General features: G+C 35.9%; 3 protein-coding genes across 3 annotated transcripts in view; 2 read left to right on the forward strand and 1 right to left on the reverse strand.

The window, feature by feature from the left end:
• The window catches only part of LOC134843553 (nck-associated protein 1-like), a gene marked incomplete in the record, with an annotated part of 279,419 nt that overhangs the window by 160,522 nt on the left and 103,446 nt on the right, over positions 1-15,451 (reverse strand).
• LOC134843554 (protein disulfide-isomerase A3-like) overlaps positions 1-15,451 on the forward strand; it is a 494,465-nt gene that overhangs the window by 106,978 nt on the left and 372,036 nt on the right. The gene's annotated exons all lie outside the window — the stretch shown is intronic.
• Positions 225-11,419, forward strand: LOC134844197 (probable methylmalonyl-CoA mutase, mitochondrial). The gene is made up of 8 exons (XM_063860765.1): positions 225-1,164; positions 2,100-2,307; positions 3,171-3,300; positions 3,564-3,698; positions 7,405-7,552; positions 9,655-10,015; positions 10,411-10,550; positions 10,791-11,419. The coding sequence occupies exons 1-8, from the start codon at positions 230-232 to the stop codon at positions 11,011-11,013; spliced, it is 2,280 nt and encodes a 759-aa protein (XP_063716835.1). The 5' UTR covers positions 225-229; the 3' UTR covers positions 11,014-11,419.

The following is a 15,451-nucleotide window of genomic DNA, read 5'->3' on the forward strand; positions in this document are numbered from 1 at the left end:
ATCTGAGGCCCGCCATTCCCCAAAAACATATCTTCGAAAACAAATTTTCATTTTCGTTTTTCTCAGATATTTTTTGAAAAAATGAATACTATATCAGAATAGTATGGGTATCGCACGGCAGCCGTGCGTATTTGAAGATATTAAAGATTATTCACGAGTTTCTATACGTTTTCCTATTTTTGAGTCCAGTCCAGTGAAAAGTATAACTTAACGCTTTTTAGATTGCAATATGATAGTCAGAAGTTCTCAGCTATCGACTTTTTCCAAGGAGATAGCGTGCAGATATTGCGGCAGCTTTTATTCCAAAAAGTGTTTCTCTACCTCAAAAGTGGCCAGTATCGATAGAAGCAGTTTGAACCAAGAATGGGTTTCTCTGGCAGAAAAACAATTGAAAGGAAAGCCAGTCGAAAATCTTTTTTGGCATACGCCTGAAGGCATCACAGTTAAACCTCTTTACACAGCAAATGATGGCACTGCCGAATCGGGAGCTGAAAAAACTTGTGAACTTCCTGGAAAGTATCCTTATACTAGGGGTCCCTACCCGACCATGTACACCAACAAACCCTGGACTATTAGACAGTACGCCGGATTCAGTACCGTTGAAGAAAGTAATAAATTCTACCGCAATAATCTCAAATCGGGTCAGCAGGGTTTGTCTGTGGCTTTCGATTTGGCGACTCACAGAGGGTACGACTCGGATAATGAGCGAGTGTTCGGTGACGTTGGCATGGCGGGAGTCGCAGTCGACACAGTCGAAGACATGAAAGCTCTTTTTGATGGGATCCCATTGGACAAAATTTCAGTTTCTATGACAATGAATGGCGCTGTGCTGCCAGTTTTGGCGTTCTTCATAGCAGCTGGCGAGGAAGGTGGCGTTCCAAAGGAGAAACTGTCCGGCACAATTCAAAATGACATTTTGAAAGAGTTTATGGTGCGCAATACGTATATATACCCTCCGGAACCTTCGATGCGAATCATAGGTGACATCATAGCTTACACAGCAGAGAATATGCCCAAGTTTAATTCTATATCCATATCTGGCTACCACATGCAAGAGGCTGGCGCCGATGCTGTGCTGGAAGTGGCATTTACAATTGCAGATGGAATCGAGTACTGTAGGACAGGTCTGAAGGCAGGTCTATCCATTGACAATTTTGCACCAAGGTACAACATGAGGGTTTTCTCTTCTTTCTAGAAAAACTTGAATTGATAATGACACAAATTTTTACGCTTGCAATTAGCAAGCGTTATCAAATCGGAATATAGAATTTTTTTCGGGTTAACAACTTGATATCTTTCACTTGATATCTTTCTTTATGATGAATTCAAATTTGACAGTTTTTTCGGCCACTTGGTCTGGAAGTATTGAATTCGCCTGAGAAGGAAAAGGACGATGGTTCGAATTTGACCGGGACCAAATGATTTCGGCATATATTTTATCGGCTTAGTGACTAATTTCTTATAGTTTCATGGGAAAGGTAGTTTTTATGGTCCCCTCTGGATTGCTTAAAATGCTTACAATTATAGAATACACATTAAAGTTCAATGTTTTCAGTTCTACGAGAGTTTACCCAAGGTTTTCCGGCTCAGCTGCCTCTTGATAATTGTTTTTGAAGTTTCATTAAACGTCGTCTATTGTTTTATTGTACGTGATTTCCGCAAATAGAGCATCATTTCAGACATCTTTTTGAATTTTTCTGGTTGTGGTTTTTTCGAATTTTTTCTCTTTTTTTTGTTTTAGTGGCTCTCTTTTTTTCTGTCTGCTAGCTTACAATGCTATTTTTATATGTATGGCAAAGTGTGCGAAGCTCCTCTTCGCCTTTGCGTAAAAATGTATATCTATGCAGTGTATCATATGGAATGTAGTTCGTACGAACAGCTCAATGAAAATCGAATGGAACTAGGTCTCGCTTAATGCTAAAATCGTTAATGACGGAATTCATGCCGCTGCTGGTTTGATTTAAAGAATTAGGCAAATATAGGCTTCTCTAATAAAAAACTTGATCAAAAGAATGCTTATTAGTCTAATTCTTGTCAAATGGTGTCTGCTCAAATAGCCTGTTCGTCGGTAGTTTCAAGTTTAGTCTAATTTTGTTCAGGCTTTCGTTCTTTTGGGGAATTGGGATGAATTTCTTCATGGAAGTGGCGAAGATGAGAGCAGCCAGGAGACTGTGGGCGGAGTTGGTCAAAGAACACTTCAGTCCCCAGTCGGAGAAGAGTCTTCTGTTGAGAACTCACTGTCAGACATCCGGATGGTCACTCACTGAACAGGATCCATACAACAACATCGTCCGCACAACCATTGAGGTTAGGTCAGTCGTCCGTGTCTTCTAAACAGGACCAATTAAGCTGTCATTGCTTCAATAAGTGTAAAAACACGTATGATTATTACCCTTGCGATAAGCAAGGGTACTGCAATTGGGTACTAGACTTTTTTTCCCCGTAAGTATCTTTGCTTACAGGACTCACCGCCTGCATTATGGACTCACTCATACATTTATTTAATTGTAAATTCAAATTCAATCAACCGAGGCTGCTCAAACTGGTCACTTTTGGTCACTTTTTGGTCACTTATTTTTTCTAAGTCACTTTTTGTTGAAACTGTTGTGTATATCAAGGGAATCGTAACAATTGTCGAGAGTTTTTCCAGATAAGATTATTGGACTAAAAAAGGATCTAGGATTTTCTCGAGGGGGGGGGGGTTCGGATTTTCAAAAAATTTCCGAAAATTTTGACGACTTTTTTTAGGGTGGATCTAGGATTTTATCGAGGGAGGGGGGGAGAGGAGGGGCGGATTTTCAAAAATTCGAAAATTTTAACGACCTTTCTTAAGGCAGAGACTCTAAAAATGGTAGGTCACTTTTTTCTCTGACCGATTTGAGCAGCCTGAATCAACCATTTGGCGTAGAGGTAACGCACCTGCTTGAGATATAAGCTTCTGGTTAGAATCCGGCGGGGGACTTTTTTTTTGCTATTTTGTGCGTTTTCGGACTATCATCCGTCTGTTTATTTGTGTCGGCTTAATTCCCGTAGCCTTCTATAAATTCATGGGTACCGATGAATTTATAATATAAGAGCTTAGAAATATTGATGATCTCTGTTCAAAAGCTGATACAGTCATTGCTTCAATTTAAAAGTAAATAATCGTTGATCAAGAGTATTTCTGACAGGCTATGGCTGCAGTGCTGGGAGGAACTCAGTCTCTGCACACAAACTCATTCGACGAAGCACTGGCTCTTCCTTCTGTGACTAGTGCTCGCATCGCGAGGAACACGCAGATCATGCTACAGGAAGAGACAGGTTATCCATGGCCATTCTCATTTTTTTTTCTTCAAAATAATTTAAAAAAAAGTGTGAAAATGCAAATGTGTATATTTTTTAAAAGGGCCTTAACTGATTTGTGGTGATTTCAATTACCATATTTCTTTTCAAAGTACACCGAAGTGAGGTTTCAAAAGGAAAGCAAACGGTACTTAGATTAGGTGCTGACAGATTGGATCAATTACGTTCTGAGGTCAGCTAGTTGTTTGTTTCTGTTGATTTGGGAGCCTTAATTGTATCAGGTATCACCAAAGTAGCAGACCCACTGGGCGGATCTTATTACGTGGAGCAGCTTACAGAGGATATCTACAACAAGGCAAAGGAGGTGATTGAGGAAGTAGAGGCCATGGGCGGCATGTCCAAGGCAGTGGCGTCAGGTGAGAAAATAATCATGGAGCTTAGAACTTATTTCCAGTATAAATTAACCGAGAATGAGCAGTGTATATGAACCAATAAAAATTTAAATTGTTTAAACCACCCCAATCCCCAACAAGGGTTATAGCGTGGGGTGTTTTGCTTAACTTAAGGTACCTCAAGGAAAACTCGTTGGGGTCGAGGCAGTTTTTCATCTTATTCACCTTATGAAACTTTTTGAACGTCGACTTGGCGCTTAAATTTCTTGTAAGAGTCGATGAACCTAGTGAAGATTCGTATATAGGTCTTGGTGTTTATTTTAAGAAAAGTCTTAAAATGCTCTAGTAACTACAGACGTGCATTCATACATATTATTGCGTTTATGAATACACTTAAGAGTTCAATTGAAGTCCATTTGCTAAATGTTAGGTCAATTGCACTCTTTAAACACGAATGTGCAAATGGCGCGCAAAAACGTGAACGGCTTCTAATTACGAAGGTGGGCTTTCGTTTGCATATTTCCCAACGGACTAAAAACTTTACCATTTGATCCAGTTTTCTCAAATTGAGTTAATTTTCTCAAAAAAAAATATTAATAATAGAATCGTCTTGAAATTTATAGGTTAAACCCTGATATTTTAACTTTGAAATTCGAAAGTTGAAGTTATTCAAAAAAGAATAAGTCGGTTTTTTTTTCTGTTTCCTTGTGTTTATTGACTTTTTTCCAAGTGTCTGATGGCTGATAGCAGTTTTGTGGCCGGTAGATTCTGTGTTTTTTAAAGTAATGCATGCAGTGAAGACTTATATAGGTCTTGGTGTTATTTTTTCAGAAAAAAGTCATAACATTTGTTTACGCTCAATTTTGGTTTTTCGCTATTTGACGTTTGATTCTTTTTAACTTCAGTTCATTTCCTTTGTGAAAAGGAAGACAAACTCCACTATCCTACTGCAAAATTGAAAAGGTCACAAAAACGTAAACCACTGGAATTTGTTTTTCTGAATTTCCAACGCAATAAAAAATTACTTATTAACGAAAAAAGGCCACTCATAAGCAGTATTTGAAATTAAAAGATCTTCAATGATATACGATGTTTCTTTGAAACTCAAAAGATGAAAATGTTTAAAAAACTCAACTTTTTTTTGGTTTTCTTGTTTTCCAACTTCTCTGATAACTATGTTTACCTAGATACGTCTTGATATTTTTTTTATTCAGGAACAATTTTGATTTTTTTGCGGTTTGTTTTTTTTGTTTGTTTTCAATTTTAGTTCTTTTCTTGTATTAAAAGAAGGTCAAAGTCCACTATCGAACAGCAAACAGGAAGCAAAGTTTATCCATTGATTCATGCTTTATCTAATTAAGTTAATTAATTGAAAAAAAGTGTCAACCAAAAATTGTTATGAAATCCAAAGAGCTTTCTATTTTTCTATGGGAGAGGTTGTACCAAAAACAAAATCGCACAGTTTGTTTTCGTCTTTGGAATTGCTGAAAGCTCAACGGAAGGATGGAAGAAAAACAACAGGAAAAAGTGGCTCGATACCCGTTGTGTGCATGTGATCGCAAACTTTGTCGGATATCAGCCGATAACTTCGTATCAGCGATACGATGGAAAATCTTGTCAGTTGGAATCTATCAGTTGCCCCTCTCCTATGACGTAGTATAATGCTTTCATGCATAGTTGCATTTGATAGCTATATTTCACTTTATGGCTCCAAGTTGAAGTTTACTAAAAATTACCTCTTAAAGAAACACTTTCATATGCCTAGCATGATGGTGATAATTAGATGGCTGTTGTACGTGCGCCAAGAGCTTCAAATAGGTACGCTGAGAAAATCTTAAATTAAACTCTGGGATTTCAAGTTTTAAATTGCTCAGACTTTGTATCGCCTTGAAACGACGCTTAAACGATCTCGGTTCTCATAGAGTTTCAGCTGACTTCCTGGAGAAAAAAATGAAGGGTCCAATTGCACTCATGCAACTCGATGATGTACGCAGGTAATGAGCAGTGTATCAGAGAAAATCGTTGAATTTTCCGCCTGCCGTTGAATGTTCTGCCTTCTGTCGTCCATCGCGAGCTTTTTAATTTTAAAAGTAGTTCTAAAAATATATTCGGAACAAAGAAGATTTTTTTCATATGTTTTTTGTAAACTTTATACCCCCTCCGCCTATAAACAAGCCAAAGAACTGATTTTTTTTTGCGTGTGGTAACTTAACAATAGGAGCAAATTGTTTGCCGAAGTTCAATTTGGAAGGATTTATTTGGCGGCTTACTTTTTAATAGAACAAAAAAATAGCATGTTATTTAGCCCAATTGATCACAGATAAAATATCTTTTCACGAACGCGCAGCGTAGTGTTTTAGTACAATGCATCTTTGTTCTTTTTTCCAACCTAAGTCGCAAATATTAGTACTACTTTTGGTGGCACTTTTGAAGCAGACTGCTCGGGTAGTTTAATAGCGTGTGCATTCATATTCGATCCGTAATAAGGTAACTTAGTTGATGCATTTAATTCATTAAATAAAACGGAAAAAGCTATTTTTTTTCATGCAACAGTACAATTAAACAACTACATTCCAGAAATTTTCCAATTCAATCTAATTCGCTAAATTTTTGTAATTTATACACAATTCGGCCTTTTACGCTTGCGTTATTATTTCAAATTTATTATTATAGTTAACTTTATTATTGAAGGCTTATTTTTATCAATTCTTGTTTATCTTTGCAGAGCTACAGTTCGCCGTTTTCTCGTTTTTGTTTGAGAAGTGCAACTGTGCCTCTGTGTTTAGTTTGAGCCTAGGGCAACAATATCTTTCGGATGGTTTAGAAAAAGCCGGTTTTGTCAAAATGTGGAAATTTGACTGATTAAAAAATCACCCAAAGCATAAATATTATGCATTTTTTTCAAAAGTCGGAACTAAAATAATCAGATGAGTTAGGAGATTTTTTGGAATCCTGATACATATTTTGTTTTTAAGTGTTATTGAACTAAGTGAATTTTTATTTGGGTCGTGTTGTTTTTTTTTTTGGAAAAGCTTCAAAATTTGGCGCTTGGACTGTTTTTTGTAAGCTTACTTCACCAACTGTGCTCTCGGTAAACAAAAAAGCTATTGTCTGAAAAACGTGCTCGACTTCTACTTTCAACTTTATAAATTTAAGATTTCCCGGCCCAAAGTTACCCATTGATACAATGATCTTTAATTGTGTCAGCCACGAAAGCTTCTTGAAATTCAAGAGATGTAGGCAGGGGTAGGTTTAGGGGTTGGGACGCCCCCTGCCTCTCAGGGTTTCGACCCAGAGGGTCCCTCTTTGGAACTATTTTTAGACATCCAATTTAGCTGACCGACCCTAAAATTTTTATGCAAGGCGCCTTGTGGTGCCAACAGATACTAATTTTGGAGTACGCGCGCGCCCAAAAACGCGAAAAACAGGATTTTTGTCTACTTTTTCCAAAAAATTCCCAAAAGCGACTATTTGGCCTGCGTTTTCTGAAAAACTAATTGCAGTGAATGTGCTCAAAATCGGGTCTTCATAGTGATTCGGGAGAGCTCAGAAAATTTATTTGATTGACCAGCAAAAGGCCGACAATATTTTCTATTTTTTAAAAATCCGCCCCCTCAAGAAAATCCTAGATCCGCTCCTATTGTACGATGATGTTTTTCTTCAAAACTGTTGTTTGTTTTTCTTTGTTTACACGAGCCAGCTTGCGAGAATTGTGTACTATTATTTTAAGGTATGCCGAAATTGCGCATTGAAGAAGCGGCAGCCAAGAGACAGGCGAGGATAGATTCAGGACAAGAGACTATAGTAGGAGTGAACAAGTACAAACTGGAGGACGAACAGAGCATAGAGATACTCCAGATAGACAACACCAAAGTCAGGTACAACCAAAAATTATTTCTGAATCAGATGCTCAATATCTAAGTCACAAAAAGCCAGTGAGCTTGTTCGTTGCTAACTTTTCGCAGATTTAATCTGGTTTGACTTACGATTGCAACTGTTTAATAATGGGGACAATTGCAACTGTTTAATAATCGGGAACTAGACTTTCTACTCGGTTAACAACTTTTCTAAATTATTTTTCTCCACTGCTGCTTTCTCATCCGTTGTCTTACCTACCTTAGTAGTACAGTACTGATTTAAATTTATCGGACAAAACGTGCAAAACTTAATTTCTCAAACGCGTTTTTCTCAAATTGGGTTGAGATTAGACAAAAAGTGAACAGAACAAAAGTTGCTTAGAATTTCACGAGAATAAATATTAATTTTTTCTCTGAAATACTCAACCAAAATTTTACCCCAAAAATGGGTCATTTTGGCTTTTTTTTTTAATTAATCAAGACCTACACTGAAACTATTTATTTAATAGATAAGAAAACTATATCGCATGAAGACTCTTACTCATCCCAACAAAGTTGTAGTAAGGTTAAATCTCCAAAAAATTTGCGCAATTCGCTTAAAATTTGTTTTTGAACAAATTTTGGGTTTTATGTAGTAAAAATCACATTTCTTGACTATCAAGCGAAAATCTTTCCTCTTATACAGGTTTTTGGAGATTTAATTGTTGTAGAAAATTGTTGGAATGTGGGAGAGGCTTCTTGTGATATAAATCGGTGATAGTTCAGCGTAATTCTTGATTAATTAAAAAAGCCAAAGTAAAATTTTGGTTGAGAATTTCGGAGAAAAAATTGCACCATATTTACTCTGATGCAAATTTAAGCAAATTTTGTTCTCCTCGCGTTTCGTCTAATCTTAACCCAATTTTAGAAAAACGCGTTTGAATTTTGTTCGTTTTGTCCGGTTTATTCAAATCAGCACTGTATACCAAAGCTACAACGACTGATTTTTACCCAGTACATATTCTTATCCACAAATTTTTATGCCAAAGCTTTTTAATTTCGGGCTTGAATTATGTCGGCGTAATTGGGTATTATATCAAAAAAGTCTTTTGATCAGTCCAACTGACGTATTTTTTTCAGTTATCTTTTTTTTTTTTCATTTCTATCTTGCTTTTTGCAAAATTTTTTGTTCCAGTTTATCTTTTGTCACAATTTGTAGCATTGGAAGTTCATACAATCTGTTCGGCTTTATTTGTGGCTAGTGTTTACCGCTCATAATGGTTTGAATCTGACACACAGAGAAAGTTTTTTTTAAATTCGTGGCTTAGTTGGTGCTAGGGAGACAAAATTTATTGACTATGAAATTAAATTAAAATGTCATTGATAATGTCTATTGGAGTTTTTTAAATTTAATTTATTCTAATTTTTCTTATTTCATCTAATAGAACTGCTTTTGGTCGTTTTCTCGCTAGTGTTGGCGAAGCGCAGCTTTACCTCTATGTTGAAAATTTTGAATTGCTTTGGTTTTTTTGCCATTACGTGAAAACTTTTTCGAAATGAAGACTTTTATTCAGGTCGCGCGGTGTTTTCTGGAAAAGTCTTAAATTTGATCACTTTCAAATTTGAAGTTTTTTTGCGGTTTGACTTTTGATTTGTTTAATTTCAATCAACTTTATTTCCTTCAAATTTTTATTCTATTTTGATCTTTTAAAGTCAAACAAAATCAAATTCTTCTGCTGAAAGGAAGGAAAATCGCTTTCTTTAACTCCGAGAAGCAAATGGCGAGAAGAAACGTGAGTGACCTTTGCTTCGAATGGATTAACAGATTTTTCAGCGGAATAAAAAAATGTAAACTATTGACCCAGTTTTTTCTTGAGTTACACTCATCAAAAAACGTGCCAATATCAAAATATCCTTGGATTTAAGAGTTTTGTCTGAATGTGTAAGGTGGGGTTTAGTACTTCAAGTTACCTTGATCGGTCTTAGTTCTCAAAAGTTTTTTTTATAATGGGAGTCTGAGCTTTAGTTACTTTCTAAATTGTGGCAAGTAGTTTTTGAAAAGTTCAACTTCAGCTAGCTCGGTAGTGGCGTTCGTTAGGTCTCAAATTATTCAAAGTTAATTTGACTTGGTCTGTATGCTAAAGGTCATCGCAGATTGAGAAACTGGACAAAATCAAAGCCGAGAGAGACAGTGAAGCGTGTATGGAAGCGCTAAACGAAATAACAGAAGCTTGTAAATCAGGAGCCAATTTACTCAAAGCATGCGTAAAAGCAGCTAAGTTGAGAGCAACATTAGGAGAGATATCCAATGCAATGGAATCAGTGTTCGGTCGACACCAAGCGGCAGACAGACTGGTCTCTGGAGCGTATAAAACAGAATTTGGATATGAAGATGAGATAAGTGCTGTAATGAGTCGTATTGATGAGTTTGCGGAGAAAGAGGGAAGGAGGCCTCGAATTTTGGTGGCAAAGATGGGCCAGGACGGACATGACAGAGGGGGAAAGGTGAGTGTAGGCTTAAAAATTCGGCAAAAGTAATTCCTAGGAAAAGTTTTTTTGAGCGATCTACTAATTTGTTTAAAATAGCAGTTTACATGCATAGATCTGGTCATTCGATAAGCTTTAAAAATATATTCTGTTAAATCATGTGATATTGAATTGTTACAGAATTGTTTGGCAGATTTTTGAAAAATGTATTTATGGGTTTTCATTTGCATAAACAATTGTCCTGTCGATAAGCTACAACGAAGAAATTGGTGCATGCTATCGTCGGCGTTTGTTTGGGGGGCAGCTGTAATTAACAGATGAACAGCGTGCACATTTGTCATTCATTCCCTTGTTGATGGAATGGAATTGCTCTAATGATATCTCAATATTCTCCGCTCCTCTTAACTCTGCAGGTGATTGCGACTGGGTTTGCTGACCTGGGATATGATGTGGACGTGGGTCCCCTGTTCCAGACTCCAGCAGAGGTGGCCATGCAGGTGGTGGATGCTGATGTTCACTGCGTGGGCGTGTCCAGTCAAGCCGCGGGACACAAGTAAGTAGTTCCGCCTCACACGTTGCCTAAACAAATCGTTTTAGACGGTAACGGGTTCTTTTTCTGCGTGTAATTGAATAACTCCTATGTATCTGAAAACCATAAATAATCTTGTGCAGTTTCAAAAAAAGTTGTAAATATCTTTTTTTTTAAAGAAGTACATATTGGCCAGCTTCTCATAAACATATCATCATAAACTGAGAGTAGTTTAAAAATTGGCTTGAGATGAATTTTATTCAGGACTTTGATTCCTCAGCTAGCAGATGAGCTTCGAAAGGCGGGCAGGGGCGATGTTGTCATAGTTTGTGGGGGAGTAATACCGCCTCAAGATTACGACTTTCTCATGAAAGCAGGCTGTGCTGCAGTATTTGGCCCAGGCACCAGAATCCCAATGGCAGCTCTGAAAGTTCTGGAAGCCATTGAAGAGAATCTTAAAAATGCACCTGAGAAAGCTTTCGCATGAGAATACCTCAAACGAAGTAAATTAAACTGAACCGACTAGGTTAAAAGGAAATCAGTAAATAGCTTGAAATGATTTTCAGTCAAGCATGGCAAGTTAAAACCCCTGCTATGCTTAAATTTTTGCTTAAGATAGCATTTTTGAAATGAAAGGCTGAAAAATTGAAGCAGGAAGAAATTAGAAATTTTTTATACCGGGATTTGAGTTTATTTTAAACTTGATTGTCGGAAGATTTTTACTTAAAGGTTGGAACTAATTATTGATGCCTGATGACTGTATTTATGAATTGTATTCTTGATTGCTGATAATCGATAAAGTTGTTTGTTGACCTCTGGTACTTGCAATTATACAAGCGAATGCTTAAAAAATTTGTTCCATTATATCGCAATTAATTTAATGTAGATAGTTACCACTTTTTGTATACACAATCAAGCTAGCGATTGTAGTGTCATATTACGAAGTCCACTTTTTCAACCCAACTCGCAAATAATATTGCTCATTCAGTGGCGATTTTGCTGGCATAGCACTGGCAATCATTTAGCATCTGTTGTATCTGCTATTTTGGTCACTAGTGTTTGACGAAAGTTTTCGTATTTTTTTTACTTCTCTTTTTAAACCTTTTTTGAGCTACTTTTTGCCTGCTTGCGAAGTGCAGCTTCGCATCTGATTAGAAGTAACGAATATAAATATTAGGGTCCAGAAAGTCTGCTTTCAAGTGGTGGACCCGACGCGCTGTTTATACAGCCGCTACTGACCCTACCTTACCCTCCCCATGCATGGGTGCGCGGAATATAACTTTTAGTTCTCAGAAAAGCGAAAGTGAATCCAATTCAAGTGAATCCAAAAGTTAGAAGTATTAGCGTCAAAGGTTAGCCGGAATAGAACTTTCCTTTGCTCAAGATAACTTTTTGATATCAAGTTTGCATACATGATTCAATTCTCTGTTCGAGCTTTGCAGTTTGAGATGATTTGCGTTTTATTAATTTATTTGTTTGGGTCGTGGTGTTTATTAGTTTTTTTCCAAAAACAAGTCTTCAATAAATTTTACGTTCAAATTATTATTTTTTAAAGTTCAATTCGAATCCATTTAGTAAAATTAAGGCAAATTACGCTTCTTTGGAACGAAAGTTAAAATGAAACAAAAACTGGTATGATTTGATATTCCAAAAATGGATTTTAATTTTCAGATTTCTCAGCGGAATAAAATTTACCTATTAACCGAAACTGAACTTGCCCGCATCCAGTTTCAAGCGTTAATAATCGATTATATTACGATTTTAGTACCAGTCTCACTAAAATAGAAACAACCGATTTTAATCAATTAATAATCGATTATAATTTCTTTTTAAAATCAAATTGTAACTAATTATAATCCATTATAATCGATTAATTATTCGTCTGTTTTTCGATACAATTATAATCGATTATAATTGATTATAATCCATTATTTTTATTCAAATTTCTATTTCAATAGTTTTGCACAAAAATCCATTATAATCGATTATAATTGATTATAATCCCTTTTGTTTGTCCATTTTTGTCTTCGAAGTTTCATCTAAATTGCTTATATTTTATGCTTTTTGTGGACGTTGGTTCCTATGAAAAATGAGATAAATATTTTTGAAGTTTTCCAATTAATTCAAATTTATAAGTTTTTGTTTCATTTCTTCCCCATTAGAGTTGTTTTGTGATGCATATTTTAAGCTTTTTTAAACACCAAAACATCAGCAAATTGATTTAGTTTCAAGATTGATTCGGAAAATTTATGTTTTATCTACCGCGAGAACCTTTTCACTCATATGAAAGGATCTCTATGAAACTTTTGTTTCGTGGTAAAACTTTGTTTTCAGATGAACCAAAGTGTTCAAAAGATCTCTCTTTTAGAGATTTTCTTATTGATACAAAAATAACAACCCATAAGATATAATTCGAATTTGAAAAATTTCGGCAAAATAAGAGATTATAATCCATTATAATCGATTATAATTGATTTTAAGGGTTTTTAGTAAGAACCATAATCAATTATAAGAGATTATAATCTCTTGGAAAATATCACGATTATAATCAATTATAAATCCTTTAAAGACCTAATTTTGGTAATTATAATTGTCAAAAAATCATCATAATAATCCGTTATAATCGATTACTTACGCCTAAACTTGGATGCGAGTGCTTTTTGTTTGAGCCTTAAACAATTTCTAGAAAAACTAAACTGTCCATGAAAACAAAATCCCCCGTGCACCCCGACGTTTGCATTTTAGTAGATCAATGATTTGCTAGTGAGTTATAATTTGACTGCAGCAGTCAAATCTCATTTTCCAAGTGGATCGCAAACTCTGCAATCCGACAACAAAAATGAAAGGTGGCATTGACTTCTTATTACAAAAGAATAAGTGTCTTTAGTTCTCAGTATCACTGCAACATAAACGAACAAATGTTAATGGGTCAGGATGTCTTGAAAGAGCTCTAAAATTGGGTATGGCTTACTGGAATTGAATGCGCTTGCTAATGATTTTGGATCAACTGTACAATCACCCCCCCCCCCCCCCCCCCCCAATCGATTTAGGGGGAAAAGCGTTTTTTTTTCAGAAATTGACTTCCAGAGCAAGGTAATTTGATCTAATTACTTTTGATTAAAACTGTACGCTATCAACGGGATAAAATAGCTATTCGGTATAAACAGTTTTCTTCAGCAGTATATATAGCGCGCATTCTTTGAAATGAATAAATTAGAAGACATTTTTGCGTTAATCAACGTGATCGGTAGATAGCTACAGCGATCTGTTAACCGTGACCTCAATCCGGGTGCTAAAACTGAACAAGAAAGGTTAAAATGTAAATTTTCGAACAAAATTGAGCATTTTCCGTTAAGTCGGACAACGTCGGGTAAAGTCGGACAAACTCGATTAAAGTCGAAAAATGTCCGGTAAAGTCAAACAATGTCTGGTCAGGTCGAAAACGGACCCCGTTTGACTCAAAAATTCAAAAAAGTCGAATCAGTCGAGCACTTCGGGCGCTGGATTATGGATTTTAAAAAAATCTCGTTCCGTACGCTCAATCACATTATTTATTAGAGTTTATAGTCAAAAAGTTTCCTAAGAGTAATCTAAAACTGAATTTTCTTCCAATTGTTTGAAAGCAGTGAGTTAGAGTTTGGGGCGTGCTTTATTGTAAACTCCTCTGTTGAACAGCAGTATGAAATCACTGCGCAAGCAAAATCTGGTCTTTTTAGCGATACTCGAAGGTATCGCAACAAGTACTAGACTTTTCCCCGTTAAAATGAATGTTGGGCTCATTAGTGAAGTGCAGAAACAACACTTAACTTCACAAGTTTTGACGTAGTCAAAACTGCCCAAGAAAACATCACCAAAAAATCAAGAGAGTCCTATTAATTTTCCTTTTTAGTTAGGAGGATGATTGATTTTCGATTTATTGGTGAAAGAGATCACATTGTTGCCTTGAAGTTTTGAAATATTTAAAAGTGTTTCGATAAAGATCAACCATGATTGACAGCAGTTCTAAGAACTAGATTTCTGCCATCAAAAACAAACGTAACAATCAATCAGCTTCAGAACGGTATACCATGATCATCGATAGTGCTCAATGTTTTTAAGCCTACCTGCTTTCGCTTATACAAAAATTTAGAAATAAAAAATTGCTCCTGGAATATTGAAATCTTGGGGCAAAAGCAAAATTAATGAGTGGTCTGGATAGTTTGACTTTTTATCGATAATTTACAACGAACCCATTTGTTTATAAGAACCCTTCTTTATCTTGCAAAGCGAGTTTATTAGCATGAACAACATTTGTTTCAAACAAAATAGCAATAATGAAAACTCGATTTCAGAAAATTTCTAACTCAATGAATCTCACATTTTTTTGAAACGCATGATTTATACATAATGTGGCTTTGCGATTTGTTACATGCAAAGCTAGTGTGGATGCCTTCAGTTTGTTATATTCCAAGTTATTACATGCACAATTGAGTCTATTTGTAGTTGGTGCCACAGTAGCTGCTATATTCGTGACTAGTGTTTGTCGATTGTTCAGCTTGCGTGGCTGAGTGGATAGTGCGTGCGACTCAAAATATCTTGACTGCAGTAGGTCGCATATTTAATCCACTATGTAGCCGAGTTTTTGCTAATTCGAGGTTTATTTTTTTTCTTACTTCACCTGATAAAGCTGCTTTTTGGTCGTGATCTCGCAAGTGTTTGCGAAACGCGGCTTCGCCTCTGTGTGAAAATGTTGAGTCTCGCAACATTTTTTGCAGACTCGCAACCTCGAAAAATTTCAGTTTTGAGCCATTGAACTTTTTCTATATTAATTTATATAGATAAAAAAAGTTTTATATTTTAGATTATATAGATTATAAAAAAGATGGCACAGAGATTATAAAAAAATATAAGCTTTCAAAGCTTATTTTTGACCATTGAAAAATTGG

The sequence above is a fragment of the Symsagittifera roscoffensis genome, chromosome 4, assembly GCF_963678635.1.
Source record: "Symsagittifera roscoffensis chromosome 4, txSymRosc1.1, whole genome shotgun sequence".
Taxonomy (NCBI): domain Eukaryota; kingdom Metazoa; phylum Xenacoelomorpha; order Acoela; family Convolutidae; genus Symsagittifera; species Symsagittifera roscoffensis.

Bases quoted from the DNA above. Each gene is read 5' to 3' on its own strand.
- LOC134844197 (XM_063860765.1), top strand. From the start codon at position 230: ATGATAGTCAGAAGTTCTCAGCTATCGACTTTTTCCAAGGAGATAGCG. The intron at 10,016-10,410 runs GTGAGTGTAGGC...TTAACTCTGCAG, and splicing joins GACATGACAGAGGGGGAAAG to GTGATTGCGACTGGGTTTGC. The intron at 10,551-10,790 runs GTAAGTAGTTCC...AATTTTATTCAG, and splicing joins AGTCAAGCCGCGGGACACAA to GACTTTGATTCCTCAGCTAG.